Here is a 19,462-nt window from a genome sequence, read left to right as displayed (position 1 = left end):
AGTCGGAATACCGAACTCTCTTATACTTTTGCATGAAATTTGATATTTCTCTCAATGGCCCCACTCAGTATTACAATGTGCCTTTTGTTTCTGCAGAAAAAGATTCAGCATATTCCTTACAGGAACAGTAAACTAACCAGACTTTTGAAGGATTCGCTGGGAGGAAATTGTCAAACAATAATGATAGCAGCCATCAGCCCATCTTCTGTATCATTTGAAGATACTTATAACACACTAAAGTATGCTAATCGAGCTAAAGATATCAAATCTTCGGTAAGTTTTGTGTGTATGTATTTATTAAACCATCTCCCTTTCTCAGTGCAATTTGAAATCGAGTTTGGAATTGAAAACACTCAACGTGTCGGGCTGCATCTGGGGTACGAGAAACAGAGTTAACAGGTCAAAGACCATCACAACTGGCAAAGTAAGAAAAGTTAGTACTAACTTGCATAGACAGTGAAGGAGGAGAAATGGGTGAAAGGGATAGGTAAGAATTGGTTTACCAGGGTTATTGAAGCAATCGTGATGTGTACTGATGCTGGTTCAACCAATGATAGACACAAAAAGCTGGAGGAACTCGGGACAGGCAGCATCTCCGGAGAGAAAAAATGGGCGGCCTTTTCGGCTCAAGACCCTTCTTCAGACGAAATGTCACCCATTCCTTCTCTCCAGAGATGCTGCCTGTACTGAGTTACTCCAGCTTTTTGTGCGCAGAGCTATTTTGTTAATAGATTAATCGGAGCAGTTCGAGGGAGGCAGGAAGCGAAGGTGGACTGGTAAATGAGTGAATCCTGAAAAGAAAAGGAGAATGCAAGAACTGCCCAGCAAATCAAGCAGTGAGCGTGGAAAGAGAAAAACAGTGAAGATGGATCAAGCAGTCTGTGAGCAAAGTATCTGTATGATTCTCTTCTATTTGCCCATCCCCTCTGACCGATTCTGATACAAACAGAAAAGGAGAAGCTGCCTGGAATTGCTGGATTTGATGAGAGCCCCTCAGTTATACAAAGTACAGATATAAAATGAGGAGAGCTGGCTCTCCTTGGGACTTCCTCAGTTTCTTTTGTCACCAATGCTACGAGAGGCTGAGAGTTTGCAGCACTTTCTATTTTTGTCTTGGACTTTCGGCATGTGCTCTCAGCATGTGATTGTAGATTTCCAACTATGTGGGTTATAGTGTATGATAAGACACTAAATGCTGGAGTCAATGAGGGGGTCAGGCAACATTCCTGGAGAGCATGGATAGGTGATGTTTTAGACAATGGACAATAGGTGCAGGAGTAGGCCATTTGGCACTGCAAGCATGCACCGTGATCCTAGCTGATCATCCACAATCAGTACCCATTCCTGCCTTCTCCCCATATCCCCTGACTCTGCTATCTTTAAGAGCTCTACCTAGCTCTCTCATGAAAGCATCCAAAGATTAAGCCTCCACTGCCTTCTGAGGCAGAGAATTCCACAGATTCCTCTGTGTGAAAAGGTTTTTCCTCATCTCCGTTCTAAATGGCTTACCCCTTATTCTTAAACTGTGGCCCCTGGTTCTAGACTCCTCCCAACATCAGGAACATGTTTCCTGCCTCTAGCGTGTCCAAACCCTTAAAGATCGTATACGTTTCAATAAGATCCCCTCTCATCCTTCTAAATTCCAGAGTATACAAGCCCAGCCGCTCCATTCTTTCAACATATGACAGTCCTGCCATCCTGGGAATTAACCTGGTGAACCTACGCTGCATTTTGGGTCGGGACATTTCTTCAGACTGATTGCAGCAGTCTGGAGAAGGGTCCTGACACGAAACGCACTTATCCATGTTCTCCTGGCATGCTTACCGAATAGGGAAAGGTCTGGTTAGAGTGAATGTGGAGAGGATGTTTCCACTAGTATAGTCCCCGAGGTCGTGGATTCAGAATTAAAGGATATTCCTTTAGGAAGATAAGAAATGCCTACAGTCAGAGGGAGGTGAATCTGTGGAATTAATTGCCAAAGAAGACTATGGAGGCCACGTCAATGGGCGGATACAGATTCTTGATTAGTATGGGTGTCGGGGGTTACGAGGGAGAGATACATCAGCCCTGGGTGAATGGCGGAGTAGACTTGTTGGACCAAATGACCTAATTCGACTCCTATCACTTATGAATGCTACCTGACGTACTGAATTACACCAATATTTTATCTTCCCTTGGTAAACCAGCATCCTTATTGCTAGCATGTGTGAAATACGAGAATCGATGCACAGAAATGACTAGGATCTAATTTAAAGGAGGTGGTCTTTTTTAAAATTCAATACTTTTTGATTTTGTTCGAATAAAATAAAACAGGAAAACACCTTAAAACATTTTGATCAGAAAATGTTGTGGGGTGGTGCAGCAGTTGAGTTGCTGCCTTACAGCGCCAGAGACCCGGTTTTGATCCTGGCTACAAATGCTGTCTGTACAGAGTTTGTATGTTCTCCCCATGACCGCATAGGTTTTCTCAGAGAACCGGTTTCCTCCCCCACTCCAAAGACGAGGTGTGCAGGTTAATTGCCTTGGTATAAGTGTAAAAGTTGTCCCTAGTGTAGGACAGTGTTAATGTGCAGGGATCGCTGGCCAGTGTGGACTCAGTGGGCCGAAGGGCCTGTTTCCGAGCTGCTTCTCGAAATTAAAGTACTAATTGTACAGGTTGGTGAGCAAGGAAATATTAAATGAAACTGCTGTCATGGCACCGCTGACAGGTGGCTTGAATGATGATGTGAAAAGTTTACAGTGACACTTTGCATTATAAATGTGGATCAGGAATTTATTGCAGAGGAAAAAATTAACCATGAAGCGTGACGAAACCATGACAATAAGGTTTTCTGTTTAGACGGTGTTTGCAGCAATTAGATTTGCAACATACAATAAACAGTATCTATCAGCAATTTTGAATTGAATTTTATTATAACACTCAGACGTTTTAGTGTATCTGACTGTTTAAATTGGGTCTTTATGCATTGTTTTGTTTTATCAGTGATTTACAAATTAAATGCAATCTCATTAAATTTAATGCATTGCAGTCTTTGAAGTGATTTAGTTGGTGCCATTAGAAACAGTGCTTTACTTTGAATGTTGCTCTAAATCAGTTCCAAACAACCCAGCCAATTAAAGATATGAACTCACTTCAACATACAGTCTAGCTGCGTTCCAATGTGCAGAATGTTGTCAGATTATAGAGCTCGGCAGACAAATGCACTTGATGAAATATTAACTTGATGTCATTTGGTTTATATTATTGAGCTAGAGGTTTGTTCTAATTTGTACTTTTTTGCCCATTTTTAAATAGATAAAGAGCAATGTTTTGAATTTGAATTACCACGTGGGTAAATACGCACAGATTTGTGAAGACCAAAGGCAAGAGGCAAGTAGTTCCCACCTAACACGCAGGTCACTTCTCCATTGTCAACATAAAAGATAGCAAATATATTACATTTCATCTCCATAATCCTCTCAATTTATCTTTTTGACCCTACTTTCAGTCATCTGTTAACTCTCTGATCGTTTTCTTTTGTATGTGAGGTCCCAAGCGCATTAGAAATCTTTTATAAGAGAGGAAAAAAAGCTTATGAAAAGCATACTCAAAAATATAGTTCAGTGTGTAAAGATATTAAGATGGGTAACAAAAGAAAGATTTAGCAACGGTAGAATAGAGATTAAAGAAGTATGAAGAATAAAAGTCATTCCATAGGTCGGTAAAGAAATGGGAGGGAATTTTTTTTTTATGTCAATATGGGTCTTGCAGTGATGGAGAAATAAAGATAAAATAGTGTGGGCAGTTGGAGTTTGTACAGGTTGGAGTCCAGAAAAACAGTCTTTAAAGAAGTCTGTTTAAGAAGGAACTGCAGATGCTGGAAAATCGAAGGTAGACAAAAACGCTGGAGAAACTCAGCGGGTGCAGCAGCATCTATGGAGCGAAGGAAATGAGCATTGTTTCGGGTCAAACCACTTCAGAAATAGCCAACGTTTTGGTTCGAAACCCAGTCTGAAGAAGGGTTTCGACCCGAAGCGTTGCCTATATCCTTCGCTCCACAGATGCTGCCTCACCCGCTGAGTTTCTCCAGCAGTTTTGTCTACCTTTAAAGTCTGCCCAGACACTCAGTCAGATTACCTAAGGCCTTTGAAAGTATCCCACGTGGTCATCTAGTCTGGAAGATTATGGAATCCAGTTTCAAACTCAGCTTGGGGTAAGGAGCGGGAGAGTGGTTGTGGAGGGTGGAAACCTGTGACCAGCGGAGTGCCATATGGGTCAGTGCTTGGTCCACTGGTGTTTGTTATCCAAATAGTCCTCGTGGATAACAATGTAGTTAACATTGTCAGCAAGTTAGCAGCCTTGATGTAGCTTTTCAACGATACTAAATATTTGGATGGCAATGTTAACGTTGTTTGAGATTGAGGATTACACCAAAATGGGTGGTGCAGTGGACGTTGAAGAGGCTTAGCCAAGATTACAACAGGATCTTGGTGAACAGGAGAAGTGGGCCAAACTCGGACAAGTGCCAGGTGTTGCATTTTGGCGAGTAAAACCAGAGCAGACGTTGCACAGTAAATGCTGAAGGCTGGAGAAGGTTGTAGAATAGATAGACCTGGCCCTGTGAGTGGCGACAAGGGTGGGCACGGTGATGAGGAAGGCATTTGGCTTATTTGCCTTCATCGGTCAAGGCAGTGGGTGCAGGAGTCGGGATGTCATGTTGCAACTGTACATGTCATTAGTGGGTCCATGTGTGCACTTCTGCTGGCCCGAACGTTAAGAATGATGCCATTAAGGTGGAAAAGGTGCAGAAAATAAGGATGTTGCAAGACTGGAGGTCTTGAGGATTTAAGGAGAGGCTGACTTTTTTCCTTGAGATTAGGAGGTTGAGGGAAGTATATAAAATGATGAAGGGCAGAGAAATGGGATATGGTTAGTCTCTTTCCCACGGTAAAGGAAATCCAAATAATTCCCCTCACGTTAAACCTATGCCCTCTAAGTTTAAAGGTGACCCTGAGGGTCAACTTTTTCACACATTGGGTGGTGTGTTTATGGAATCAGCAGGCAGAGGAGGATGTGAAGGCAGGTATGGTTACAATGTCTGAAACATGGTTAGAAAAGATTTGGACCAAACACTGGCATATGGGACTGGCTCAGATAGACACTTGGTCAGCACAGGCTGGTTGGGCTGTAGAGCTTGTTGCCACACTTTATAACTCTGACTCTGTAATGCTGCTCAGTTTTCAACATGCGTGATTGAAAGATTTTCCCCCCAGATTGAAGGGTGCGAATAACCATATTCAGGTTGTTTTGTGTCAATGGAAGTTTAGTTGAGCATTTCCCAACACGAGTCACCCTTGGTCCCCTTGCATGTCGGATGTAGAGGGTGATATGTTTCCATGCAGAAGGTAGGCACAAAAAGCTGAAAACCTGCAGTCTGTAACTTTGCTATAAACATGAAGGAAGGAACTGCACATGCTGGTAGTCTGAAGAAGTGTCTCGACCCGAAGCATCACCCATTCCTTCTCTCCAGAGATGCTGCCCGTCCTGCTGAGTTACTCCAGCTTTTTGTGTCTATCTTTGGTTTAAACCAGCGCCAGCAGTTCCTTCATACATGTTTCCATGCAATGTTCCTTTTGGAGTGTTGTTCCTGGGATGATCTTTTGTCAATCCCAGGATGTTAGATAGGGACTTCCAAAGCAATCCTTGTACTCTTTGGTGCTGCAAGCCATCCCAAACCCAGTGTCTTAGCAATTCCCCAGAAGCCTAAACCCTTTGTGCCAAAGGCTTTGAGAGATATGGGCCAAAGGTGGGTTGGTAGGACTAGCATAGATGAAGCATCTTCGTCAGCATGGGCAAGGTGGCTGTAGGGCCTGATTCAGTGCTGTGTAGCTCAGACTATCTCTAATCCCTCATTTCCTCATTGCCAATGCTCACCCTTTACTGTAGTTTGGGTCCAATTCATCACCTTTTCTCCACCCACTGACCACAGCATAAACCTATAATCCGTAGCGTAAAGCAACATAAGGCCCTTCCCTCTCCCTAAACTCCCCTCATCTCCAAAAGCAGCAGACGCCAAACTATTCAATTACACGCACCCCTCCTCTAGATTTGATCCGAGGCTTTTACTGCATCTGCAGGCTGTTCTCCTCTAAACCCAGCCTGGGATACAACCAACAGGACAGCAATCAAACCATCACTGCTACCCTGCTGCAATGTGCATCTTATGCACTCTTGAGAAAGCTTTTTTTTTTTCAGCAAATGTTTGAACAATAGATTTGTTTTAAGTTATTCCGCTTTGATTTATCTATTTCACAGATTATGGAGCTCAAAGACAAATTGAAGGCTTATGAGAGGGAGAATATTCTACTTGGTATAAATCCAAAAGAAAGTGAAATAAAAAGGTAAACTTGCAAGCTAATATTTGTTTCAAAACCCAAGGCGCAAAATGTTCAGTCATAGTGATACAGCGTAGAAGCAGGCCCTTCGGCCCAACTTGCCCACACCGGTCAACTACACAAGTCCCACCTGCAAAACATTTGGTCCAGATCCCTCCAAACCTGTCCAAGAAGGGTCTCGACCCGAAACGTCACCCATTCCTTCTCTCCAGAGATCCTGCCTGACCCGCTGAGTTACTCCAGCATTCTGTGTCTATCTTCTGTCCAATCCATGTACTTGGCTAACTGTGAAATGTTGGGATAATCCCTGCCTCAACTGGGTGGGTTTAGTCCTGGGCTCAGCAAAGCCCGCCAATATATCTAATTTTAATTGGGAATGGGGATGGAGTAGTGACTGTGCTTTTTATTTTTGGCCAAGTGCTTTATTTTGGTCATTGGATACAATTGGAATTTAGACAGTGGAGATACTTTTCTATGGTTATGCCCCATGTTTATTTGAATTTGTTATTCCAGAATTTTAATGTGAAGGAAAATACGGTTGTAAAATCTGATTGGAGGAATAGATCTGGGCCCCACTGGCACTACGGAAACTTATTTCCCTGATGTCTTGTATAGTGGTTGTCTTTACTAAGATGGTTCTGGGCTGACTTCTGGAACGCTTCCAATCCATGCAGTGAAACTGGGTAGAGTGTCAGGTGTTGAAGGAAAACATAGAAATTAGGTGCAGGAGTAGGCCATTCGGCCCTTCGAGCCTGCACCGCCATTCAATATGATCATGGCTGATCATCCAACTCAGTATCCGTGATGCATCCTGTTAGGATGATGGATGATTGGTTGTAGGTGCTGATTTTTCCTTGCACCTCTTGTGGTGGTTGTCCAAGGTGGTGGGTTTTCAAGTCTGGGAATTACTCCCAAAAGTAGCCTTTGCTCGATGCCCCTCGTCGGCGGTACACACTACAGCGGGGCAGGTGGTGGAAGTTTGTACTGACGGTTGAAATCTCTATGTCATCGAGTCATAGAGTGATGATACAGTGTGGAAACGGGCCCTTCAGCCCGACTCACCCACATCGGCTAACAATGTCCCAGCTGCACTAGTCCCACTTGCCTGCGCTTGGTCCATATCCCTCCAAGTCTGTCCTATCCATGTACCTGTCTAACTGCTGCTTAAACCTTGGGATAGCCCCAGCCTCAACTACATCCTCTGAAAGCTTGTTCCATACACCCACCACTCTGTGTGGAAAAAGTTACCCCTCGGATTCCTATTAAATCTTTTCTCCTTCACCTTGAACCTATGTCCTCTGGTCTTCGATTCCCCTCCTCTGGGCAAAAGACTCTGTGCATCTACCCGATCTATTCCTCTCATGATTTTGTACACCTCTATAAGATCACCCCTCATCCACCTGTGCTCCATGGAATAGAGACCCAGCCTACTCAGCCTCTCCCTATAGCTCACACCCTCTAGTCCTGGCAACTCCTCATAAATCTTTTCTGAACCCTTTCAAGCTTGACAATATCTTTCTTCTAACATGGTGCCCAGAACTGAACACACAGGAGACTGCTGAGCACTGGCTGGTGTTGATGCTGTTGCACCCATATATCAGCCTGAAACTCAGCAATAAATGCCTGCCTTACCAGCAACACCCACATCAAGTGGAAGTTAAAGCGTTATCTAACGATGGAAAAATCAAATACAAAAGGGCATAGCTTCACAATGAGAGGTCAAAATTTAAAGGATATATGCGGGCAAGTTTCTTACTGAGTGTGGTGAGTGCCTGGAAAGTGTTGCCAGGGGTGGTGGTTGAAGCGGGCATGTTAATAGCTTTAAACCTTTGCATAGGCAGGGAATAGAGGTATATGTGTGCGCAGATACAGTCTCGACCCGAACCGTCACCTATTCCTTCGCTCCATAGATGCTGCCTCACCCGCTAAGGTTCTCCAGCATTTTTGTCTACCTTCGATTTTTCGAGCATCTGCAGTTACTTCTTAAACAATAAAGCATTAGGAATGACAAAAAATGCTGAAGATACTCAGCGGGTGAGGCAGTCTGAAGAAGGGTCTCAAATCGAAACGTCGCCTATTCCTTCTCTCCACAGATTCTGCCTCACCCGCTGAGTTTCTCCAGCATTTTTTGTCTCGCTTTGACTTTTCCAGCATCTGCAGTTCTTTCTTAAACAATGGAACAGTGATGCTTTTTAAGGATAGTGATGCGGCATTACACAAGGCGTTCTGTGTTGTGTCTCAATGTAACTTTACAAGTTGAGCTTGAAGTTGGGTTGGTCTTGTTGAATACGACTTTGACATGCATCAATACCAGATATCCTGCAGAGAGACATACACTCAGTGGCTATCATGCCTCTCATCAATAAATAGGTAACATGAACAAAGGTATTTTAAAATACCAATAGTTCGACACTGATGGGGAAGCCAGTATTTTACAATATATTGGCAAAGTATTTCACGCATCCTCTGATTTTGCTGTAAATTTGCATAAAGCTAAATAAAACGAGAGTAAAGAGATCCCCAGTCCAATAAAAAAAAGATACGATTTATTTTAAAATACCATAAATTATACACTTGGGTTTATACATAAAGTATGATAGGCTCTTGTAGGCATATGAAATATAATATTTTGTACAAGTAGAGAACTTGTGAACTGAAGACAACCTATCGCTTTGACAGTAGCAGTGAAAATGTGAAGTATTAATAGTGTTTCTGGGAAGTCTCTTGCATCAGTGGCTGGAACATACAGTGGTTCTGAGAGATGTAAATGTCTCTCTGCATCAATATTTTAACAATCTGACAACAACAACAAACCATGTACGTCAGAGTGAGATTAAGGAATATAATCACGTCTCTGACTTTTTAAAAATGTCGCAGAGTGCAGTTTTCAGTCCTTACACTGGTGTAAGTTAAAATAAAACATTAATGTCTCGAGTTTTTCTGATAAGATTAAAGAGGTTTTTCACCATGTTCCAGTTCAATTAATTGCAAACATATCAACATATTCATAGTTAAGCCTTATTCCATGAGGTTTTCAATAGAATTTGTTATAATCTATACAATCGAGAAGTATTCAGTATGCAAACCACAGGAATTCACCCACTCCACATTGCTTCAAAGATGTTAGCCAACTTTGTAGATGTAATATCTGAATTTGATTTAATAATGCAATAAATCACTTGTGAGCCAAAAATATTCATATTCGTGTTGCACGACGACTCAAAAACACTTGAATAATTTCAAACAACATGAAATGTGTAATTGATCATGAATTGAATTAAAACCTGAAAAACAAATTATAGATACCGAGAAATGTGATTACGTAGATCCGTGTATTTTGAGCTCCTTAATTTATTATTAATGAAAAGTAAAGCAAAAAGAAATTGGACTTTTCGCAAGTTGTGTGAAGTACATCATTTTCCCTCCAGGACAGGAAGCACCCTTTGAAAACACCAGGACATATAGAGTGTTACCGTGTGGAAACAGGCCCTTCGGCCCAACTTGCCCACACCGGTCGACATGTCCCAGCAACATTAGTCCCACCTGCCCACTTTTGGTCCATATCCCTCCAAACCTGTCCTATCCATGTACCTGTCTAACTGCTTCTTAAACGTTAGGATAGTCCCAGCCTCAACTACCTCCTCCGGCAGCTCGTTCCATACAACGACTCCCCCTTTGTGTGGAAAAAGTTACCCCTCAGATTCCTATTAAATCCTTTCCCCTTCACCTTAAACCTATGTTCTCTGGCCCCCGATTCACCTACTCTGGGCAAGAGAATCTGTGCATCTACTCGATCTATTCCTCTCGTGATTTTGTACACCTCTGTAAGATCACCCCTCATCCTCCCGCGCTCCAGGGAATAGAGTCCCAGCCTACTCTACCTCTCTCTATAGATCACACCCTCTAGTCCTAGCAACATCCTCGCAAAATGGCGTTGAGCACCATGCAAATGCACCTCATAATACTTCTGACGTTTTGCCTCATTTAAGAACGAAAGCAGAGTGGGCTATTTGGTCCAACAAGCCTGCAGTGCCACGTCAGGTTGATCCAGCACCTCACTTTTGCAGCTCTGATTTCCTAACACCCATCTATCTCACCTTAGATTATTATCGATTAGCCCACTTGTCCTTGAGAATACCAGGGATTTGGAATCTCCTGCACACAAATATCTCTTCTTCAGAGCTGTAAATGGGTACCATCCTGAGATTCTCCTAGTTCTTCATTTTCCTGGTGGAGGACATGGCATTGCAGCATCTAATCCGATAACCCCTCTCTACATCTCTTATCTCAATGAGGTTACCTCTAAGACCAATCTTACTCCACCTCCCTGCTTAATACAACTCTCCACCTCCCTGAAAATAATCGTGCTGCCTTCCAAACCAAGTGCAGCAGCACCAGAAACTGAAATTGTAGTCATTACACCAACTGTGGTCACACCCAAGTACTGTAGAAACTCTGCAAGACTTCATGTGTTCACATTTTCAATTGTTTGAAACCCCTTCATTTTTACAAACTGCATCTCGGGAATCAATGCAGCAAGCCCCCAATGTACTCCAATTTATACCGATTTCTCATCACTTTAAAGATGTAGCATGGAAAAAACAATTGGGAGAGATACAGCATGGAAACAGGCCCTTCAGCCCACTGAGTCCATGCTGACCATCGATGATCCGTTCTCACCAGTTCTGTTATCCCACTTTCTCATCCACTCTCTACACGCGAGGTGCCATTTAGAGGCCAATTAACCTACAAACCCGCACATTTTTGGGATGGGGGTGGAAACCGGAGCACCCGGGGGAAACCCAAGCGGTCACAGGCAGAACATGCAAACTCCACACGTTCAGCACCCAAGGCCGGCATTGAACCAGTGTTTCTGGTGCGGTCAGTCAGCAACTCCACCAGTTGTACCACTGCTACTGTTGTCATTTGTTTTTCTATTTCTTTTTCACGAGAGGTAATAGATTGACAATTTCCCATCTTTAGCACTTTGTCTACTCCACATCTCTTTGCAGACTTATTCCGTCACTCTCGCAACTCACTACCCCATCGAGACATACCGTTGGCAAGCTTGGATATATTAGTTTATCTTTTCATCCAAGTGAATGTAATTGTGAATTATTTAGATCCCAAGGCTGGGCCGTCTCGCTAGTAATCGTCTGCCAGCCTGAAGATATTCCTTTTATTTTTTTTCTGTCTTTTAATCCACATATTTCAGATCCCTTCACAGTGCATCTCTTTCCGTAGATGCTGCCCAACTTGCTGAGCATTTTCAGGAATTTGCTTTATTTCAGATTTCCATCGTTTTGAGAATTTTGATTTTCATACTAATATATTTATCCCTGTCCTAATTCTCGCTGGCCGGCTTACTTTATGTAACCGCCTCTATTGTGGACCCATATCGAATGCCTTAATAAAAAAATATGCTACATCCCCTTGGTGTGCTTGCATCATAGAGTGATACAGTGTGGAAACGGGCCCTTCGGCCCAACTTGCCCAATGTCCCAGCTACACTCGTCCCACCTGCCTGCGCTTGGTCCATATCCCTCCAAACCTGTCCTATCCATGTACCTGTCTAACTGTTTCCTAAACGCTGGGATAGTCCCAGCCTCAACTACCTCCTCTGGCAGCTTGCTCCATACACCCACCATCCTTTGTGTGGAAAAGGTTACCCCTCAGATTCCTATTAAATCTCTTCCCCTTCACCATAAATCTACTATATATCTGCTGGTCCCCGATTCCCCTACTGTCGGCAAGAGACTCTGTGCGTCTACCCGATCTATTCCTCTCATTCTCTTTCTTTGTGATGGGATTTTTTGATTACTTGATTCTTTCCTTCCGTTGCTTTTTGGCCCTTTTACCACTCCAGCCAGTGTTTAATGTGGCACTTTATCTCTAATCTCTACACCAAATGTGCTTTTGTTCTTCTGCACGAAGATCGTTCCCCACTACAGCTGTTATGTAATCATTAATGCGTTCTAAATGTCAGACACCCTAGATCATTTAATTGCCGACATTAATCACAAGGCCACCTCATCTTTACAATAACTCCCAACATCTAATCCATTTGCTTCCAGCTGCACATCTAAACTATTTTGTAAATGCTCTGTGCGTTGAAGTGAAATGTCTTTGATTTTAGCTATTTATGACTTTTCCTTGAATTCCCTTTATTTATTGATACACTATTATAGAGTTTGCTCTGTTCCTTGTCTCACTCTGCTGATCATAATTCACCGCTTGTAGGACAGGCGCACAGTCCGTGCGTCTATCGAGCTTGCTCTCTGCCTGGTGATGAACTCCCTTCTGATCATGATCCAACCTCCATTTTACATATTAGAGTCTTTATCTCGAGGAATATGGGGATAGTGCAGGAATGAATCATGGAGGTAAAATGTCAGCCATGAAATCTGGTTGCAGACTCCCTTTTCTTCCACAGTTCAATGGCAAAGCATGTGCAGGAAAACGCCCTTGGTCACACGAGCTCCTGGTCAGGTGGAGTTGCAATTTCTAGTAACAGTTGATCAAGAACAATTCTTTGTGCCTTGCTTCTGCTTAGGTCGCCATGAACCTTTGCCGTGTACTTAATCCAGTTTGCCAAACTCTCTTCGTTTCTCCAGATTTGAAGAAGTCCTTGAAGACATCTTCCTCAAAAGACAGAAAGTCAGGATTAGCTGCTTGGATCTGGAACTGAAAATGAAGGAGGCGGAGCTGCTGACATTTTATTACAAACAGTGTCAGCAACATGCTCGCTTGTTTCCATGTGAGCCTGCTACAGAAAGGGTGAGATGATTTGTCAGTGTGACAAAATGAAGTATAATATGAGCTGGTGACAATTGATTAATCGCATCCATTGCCACACAAGTCAAAAGATGCTGTCACTTTCTTGTTTAATACAATCATTGCATAAATAGTTCCACCAAAGAAATACTTTATCTTGACGTTAGTGAAATAATATAGCGGTTAAAATACAATTAATAACTTTGGATATAATATGTCCCGTGTGCACAGTGTTTGTATCGTTTGCTCCAGAAAGCATCGCTTGCAAATTTTGACAAAATGTTACATGATTTGCCTCGATAATCAAAAAACAGCACAAATGCATTACAAAATCACAAGGTCACACAATCTTAAATGAAACTTGCAAATTTTGATGTTGGGAAATTCGTAGTTTTACATATTGTACACATTTACAGTAAGGGCAGCAGGGTGGCGCAGCGGTAGAGTTGCTGCCTTACAGCGCATGCAGCGCCAGAGACCCGGGTTCGATCCCGACTACGGGTGCTGTCTGTACAGAGTTTGTACGTTCTCCCCGTGACCAGCGTGGGGTTTCGCCGAGATCTTCGGTTTCGTCCCACACTCCAAAGACGTGCATGTTTGAAGGTTAATTGGCTAAGTAAATGTAAAGAAAAATTGTCCCTTGTGTGTGTAGGATAGTGTTAATGTGCGGGGAACGCTGGTCAGCATGGACCCGGTGGGCCGAAGGGCCTGTTTCCACGCTGTGTCTCTAAACTAAACTAAACTTGATGAATGCAAGGTTGCTTTGCCAATGATGTAAAAGCTGTTTTATGTTTGGCATGACCCCTGTTTATTTTTACACTGCAGGCATCATGTGTAAGATGTAAATGCATTGCTGATTTTCATATGTTCTGTCGAGTTCACTGAACCATTTCAACCTCCTTTGCCAACATTACATAATAGCAAATGAGGAAGTTATAGTAGACAAGGGGTCTCGAGATGATTAACATCTTCAAATTAACTCACCTGCTGATAGTGCTATTCTCTCATTTAATGCCGATCAATCTGGGTCCTGATGGACACCACACATGGCTTGCTTTAAGGGTTGGAATTTTTTGATGTACAAAAATTTCTCATCCTCTCCCTCTCCCTCTCCCTCACCGAACACAGTAGAAATATCCCTCCTGCGCAAAGTTGAGAAAATCTCAATGAAAGTGGATCCTGGAGGATTTAGGACCTGTTTCTCATTTTGCATTGTAGCTCATGTCAGATTGCAAGAGAGTTGTTATGAATGACTTCAATATGTACAGCACATGGCAGCATATACATTCGGGCAGCATGTATAGTGACAGATTTTCATGTCATTTCAAGGAATCTTTAGTCACTAATATTGAAGACGGGTTCATGAGATAATGGAAACGCACTCCACTCCACATGATAACATGTTACTTTCTGTGTACTCTTGTACTCCACCCCCTCTCCTACATCTGTATTGTTAAAATACATCTTGCTTTTTTAAACATTTGTCATTTCTGACAAATTGGTCGGAACCATTTCTCTCCGTAGATTATATCTACCCAAACATTTTCAGCTTTGTGTGTGAGGGAACATGGTGCAAAAGCTGTTCTTGCGCGATGGTTTTGGCACCTGCTGCCATTACAAACAGCGGAAGGTTATTGTCAGTCAGATCTTTTGTTATTGTCATTGTGGAACATGATCCTCACTGCACAGCATTTGCATGATATTCATCCCCTATGTGATGTTTGTGTTGTTTCACACACATACGTTTATCTGTCTGCATTAGAGATCCCTGCATTTAAAAAAAAAAAGCAACATTTTCTTAGAAGCAAGGAACTGCAGATGCTGGTTTATTATTTACGTTTATGGATACGTAACGCATTTCGTTGTCTCTGTACTGTACACTGACAATGACAATTAAAATTGAATCTGAATCTGATCCCAGCTGGTTTATACCAAGTGCTGGACTAACTCAGCGGGTCAGGCAGCATCTCTGGGGAATGTGGATAGGTGATGTTTTGGGTCAGGGCTGCAGGTGGCGGTGGGAGAGAAAGCTGGAAGAGAGGTTGCGGGCATGACAAAGTCTGTCGAGTGATAGGTGGAGAAGGAAGGAAGTGCATGTGCTGGTTTACAAAAAAAAAAGCTGCAAAGTGCTGGAGTAAATTCACAAGTTATAAGAGTAGAATTAGGCCATTCGTCCCATCGAGTCTCCTCCGCCATTCAATCATGGTTGATCTCTGCCTCCTAATCCAATTTTCCTGCTTTCTCCCCATAACCATTGACACCCGTTCTAATACAAGTTCACAATTTATAGAAGTAGGCATAGAGTAACTCAGTGGGTCAGGCAGCATCTGTGGAGTACATGGATAGGTGACGTTTCACGGAGTGCTGGAGTAACTCAGCGGGTCAGGCAGCATCTGTGGAGAACGTGGATAGGTGACGTTTCACAGAGTGCTGGAGTAACTCAGCGGGTCAGGCAGCATCTGTGGAGAACGTGGATAGGTGACGTTTCACAGAGTGCTGGAGTAACTCAGCGGGTGCAGCAGCATCTATGGAGCTAAGGAAATAGGTAACGTTTTGGGCCGAAACCCTTCCGGGTTTCGGCCCAAAACGTTGCCTATTTCCAGAAGGGTTTCGGCCCGAAACGGTGCCTATTTCCTTAGCGGGTCAGGCAGCATCTGTGGAGAAGGTGAATAAGTGATGTTTCGGGCTGGGGCTCCTACATCCCACTGAGTTTATTACATCCGCTTGATTAACGTGCATTAATTTGTCCACTGTTTAGGCATCCTGCAAGTATGAACGCAAGCTTGCTGCACTGAAAACACAACACTACCACATTCTGCAGAAAATTAAAACTATGGAGAAGATGCTTGAAGAAAACAGTAACTGGTTGCATCGTGTTGAAAATGAGATCTGTTTATTGGGCCAAGATGGTAAAACACCGCAGGTAGAAATGAAATATATAATCTTTATCAGCTTTTATTTACACATTAGATCTTCAACATTGGAGTGGCTGTTTTCAGATGGCAATATTGAAACCTTGTTAAAATCTATACTATTACCTGGGAGGATGAACTGGAGTTGAATTATCACCTCTTAAGGGCCTTAAGTTTTTTTCGGCGACTTGCCCAGCTCCCAGCATAGTCTCAGCAGGTGGCCGAAAATTTTCAACATGTTGAAAATCCAGCGGTGACCAGAAAAAGGTACGACTCTTTGGGCGACTACTCACGACCATACAGAGGTCACCCGGCGACTATTTGGGCGACTATTCACGACCAAACAGACTTCACCCTGCGATGCGAGATGACGCCTGTATGGTCATGAGGAGTCACCCAAAGAGTCGTACCTTTTTCTGGTCGCCGCTGGATTTTCAACATGTTCAAAATTTTCGCCGACCTGCTGTGACTATGACGGGTGCCGGCAAGTCGCGTAAAAATCGCGCATGTGGGACAGGCCCTTTATTTACTCACTTTATGAAGTCAAAAGATTTGCCGATCTGTGAGGATGGGATGCACAATATATTGTTTTTTTGGTTCCAAAGTTTTACTTAGTGTGTCCCTCTCAGGCCCGATGTACAGCTCCATCTTGGACTAAATGACAAAGATAGGTAGTACAGTGGGAAGTATCATTGTACAATTAGCTGGCAATATTGCTTCAGAGTTATGTTTTGGCATCATGTGCATTAACTTTCTTAGCTCAGGAGAGCACACTGTAACAGGGCAAAAACGGTGATGCAGCTGAAGATCTGCTGGCTCCTGGCACCAGAGATCCGGGTTCGATCCTGACCTCGGGTGCTGTCTGTGTGGAGTTTGCACATTCTTCCTGTGGGTGCTCCGGTTTCCTCCCACATCCCAGAGACCTACAGGTTTGTAGGTTAATTGGCCCTCTGTAAATTGCCCCAAATGTGTCGGGTGTGAGTGAGAAGTTGGGGTAACTTGCACCTAGTATGTTCTACCTTGTAGCATGGGCTTGGTGGGTCAACAAGTCTGTTTCCATGTTGTACAGTATCTCTAAACTATACTCGACTGAAGACTTCAATATGAAATGTAAAACATTTAACCAAATTTCTAAACGTATAAACCCATCAACTAGTGCACTGTGCCATTTTCTGCAGTCCACTCACAGTTTTTAAGATGCGGTAGGTAAAGCAAACAATGCTAACCGTTCCAAATAAACCAGAAACAAATCATCTTTCAATCTTTGCTTGTCAAGAATCAGATTTCTATTGCCCCAGTCCCTGCACTCCCTCTCCACTCCATGGTTCACCAGGTATGTTTTTTCAGAGATACAGCATGGAAACAGTCCCTTTGGCTCACCAAGTCCACGTCGACCATCGATCGATCACCCGTTAACACTCATTCTGGGCTATCCCACTTTCTCAGTCACTGCCTACATAATAGGGGGATCTCTTGTTTTAAAGAGGCCTATTAACCTACAAACCCACCGGCTTGGGGGTGTGGGACACTGGCGGAAACCCACGCAATCACAGGTAGACCGTGCGAACTCCACACAGTCAGAACCCGGGTCTCTGGCACTGAGGCAGCAGCTCAACCAAATGCGTCTCTGTGCCGCCCATGTGTTGGAAGTTCCTCCCTGAAAACCACCATGTGACAGACAAATATCATTCAAAATACGCAAATGAGTTGGTTACACCTGTTGAGTGGACAATAAGGGCATCAAATATTTATCCACATAACATTCAGGCATTAAGGAGATGCTGAAATTTCTGCAAATGGGTGTTTGAAGTTGTGACGTTGTGTTATAGTTGTACCGGGTGTTGGTGAGGCCACGTTTGAAGTACTGTGTTGAGTTTTGGTCACCTTGCTGTAGGAAGGAAACGTTAAGCTGGGAAAAGTGCAGTGAAGATTTACGAGGATGTTGGCAAGTATCAAGAGCCTGAGCTATTGAGAAAGGTTGGGCAGGCTAGGACTTGACTCCTTGGAGCACAGGAGGATGAGGGGGCGATCTTGTAGAGGTGTGTAAGATCATGAGGGGAACAGATAGGGTGAGTGCAGTCATTTCCCCAGGGTAGGGGGAACAAGAACGAGAGGGTAGACACTAAATGCTGGAGTAACTCAGCGGGTGAGGCAGCATTTCTGGAGAGAAGGAATGGGCAGCGTTTTCGGCTTGAGACCTTTCTTCAGACCAGGGGTACAAGCTGAGAGCGGCAAGATTTAATAGGACACTGAGGTACGTGGGGCGGCATCAAGGCGCACCATTAGAGATACTGCCTCACCGCGCCAGAGACCCGGGCTCGACCCTGACTAAGGGTGCTGAACGTTTATATGTTCTCCCTGTGACCGCGTGGGTTTTCTCCGAGTGCTCCAGTTTCCTCCCACACTGCAAAGACGTACAGGCTTTGATTGGCTTCAGTAAAAATTGTAAATTGCCACTAGTGTGTAGAATAGTGCTAGTGTACAGGGAATCATTGGTCAGTACAGACTTGGTGGGCTGAAGGGCCTAGCCCTGTGTTGTATCACTGAACTAAACAAAATACTTGGTTGTTAAACTCAAAGACTGTTTAGCTTTCATGTGGAGGGTCCATCAGCACTTGTTCTGGGCTGTATTTGTGCCTTTTACCTTTTCTATATCCACAATCAAACATTTTATGTTGCTCAAGTGTTTACATGCTGGTCACTCCGTGTATGTCTAGCTGTGTATTTTGATTGATAAGAGGTGTACACTGCAGATAGCACATTTGTTCTGAGAAAAATATTTTTGTTAACAGGTCCTGAAGCAAGAATTACAGCGCTGTCGTTTAAAGATGGAAGTAATGGACTTGAAACATCAAATCCAGCACATGGCTCAGTTGTTTTGTCTCCAAAAACCAGTGAACAGTAGAACAGAAAAGTAAATCCCTCGATCGCATTGATCATAATGACATCTTCAATTAAATTTACTGCTTAATAATTAATTTAAATTACAGAGCTGCACAAGACCAACCCCACATCTGTGGGTACACAAAAATGCTGGAGAAACTCAGTGGGTGTAGCAGCATCTACGGAGCGAAGGAAATAGGCAACGTTTCGGGCCGAAACCCTTCTTCAGACTGATAGGGGGTGGCGGGGAGAAGGAAGGAAAAAGGAGGAGGAGGAGCCCGAGGGCTGCGGGGATGGGAGGAGACAGGCTGAGGAAGGGACGGAGACAGCAAGGGCTAACAAAATTGAACATTGAATTCTCCCAATTTTGTTAGCCCTTGCTGTCTCCTCCCCTTCATACCTCTCCTTCCCGCAGCCCTCGGGCTCCTCCTCCTCCTTTTTCCTTTCTTCTCCCCGCCACCCCCTGTCAGTCTGAAGAAGGGTTTTGGCCTGAAACGTTGCCTATTTCCTTCGCTCCA

At 43.6% G+C, this 19,462-nt stretch overlaps 1 protein-coding gene across 2 annotated transcripts in view; it reads left to right on the top strand.

Annotated features, from left to right (window-relative positions):
• Positions 1 to 19,462, top strand: part of kif18a (kinesin family member 18A) — a 63,990-nt gene that overhangs the window by 27,056 nt on the left and 17,472 nt on the right. For both annotated transcript variants that reach the window (XM_055649146.1, XM_055649147.1), the window contains exons 7-12: positions 97 to 273; positions 3,296 to 3,370; positions 6,296 to 6,381; positions 12,990 to 13,152; positions 15,908 to 16,072; positions 18,854 to 18,975. In XM_055649146.1, the coding sequence (XP_055505121.1) occupies positions 97 to 273; positions 3,296 to 3,370; positions 6,296 to 6,381; positions 12,990 to 13,152; positions 15,908 to 16,072; positions 18,854 to 18,975 (788 nt within the window). The remainder of the gene's footprint in view (positions 1 to 96; positions 274 to 3,295; positions 3,371 to 6,295; positions 6,382 to 12,989; positions 13,153 to 15,907; positions 16,073 to 18,853; positions 18,976 to 19,462) is intronic.

Source organism: Leucoraja erinacea, chromosome 18, assembly GCF_028641065.1.
Source record: "Leucoraja erinacea ecotype New England chromosome 18, Leri_hhj_1, whole genome shotgun sequence".
Classification (NCBI taxonomy): Eukaryota; Metazoa; Chordata; class Chondrichthyes; order Rajiformes; family Rajidae; genus Leucoraja; species Leucoraja erinaceus.
Note: the sequence above shows the minus strand (reverse complement) of the source record. Positions and strands in the feature narration are given on the sequence as shown.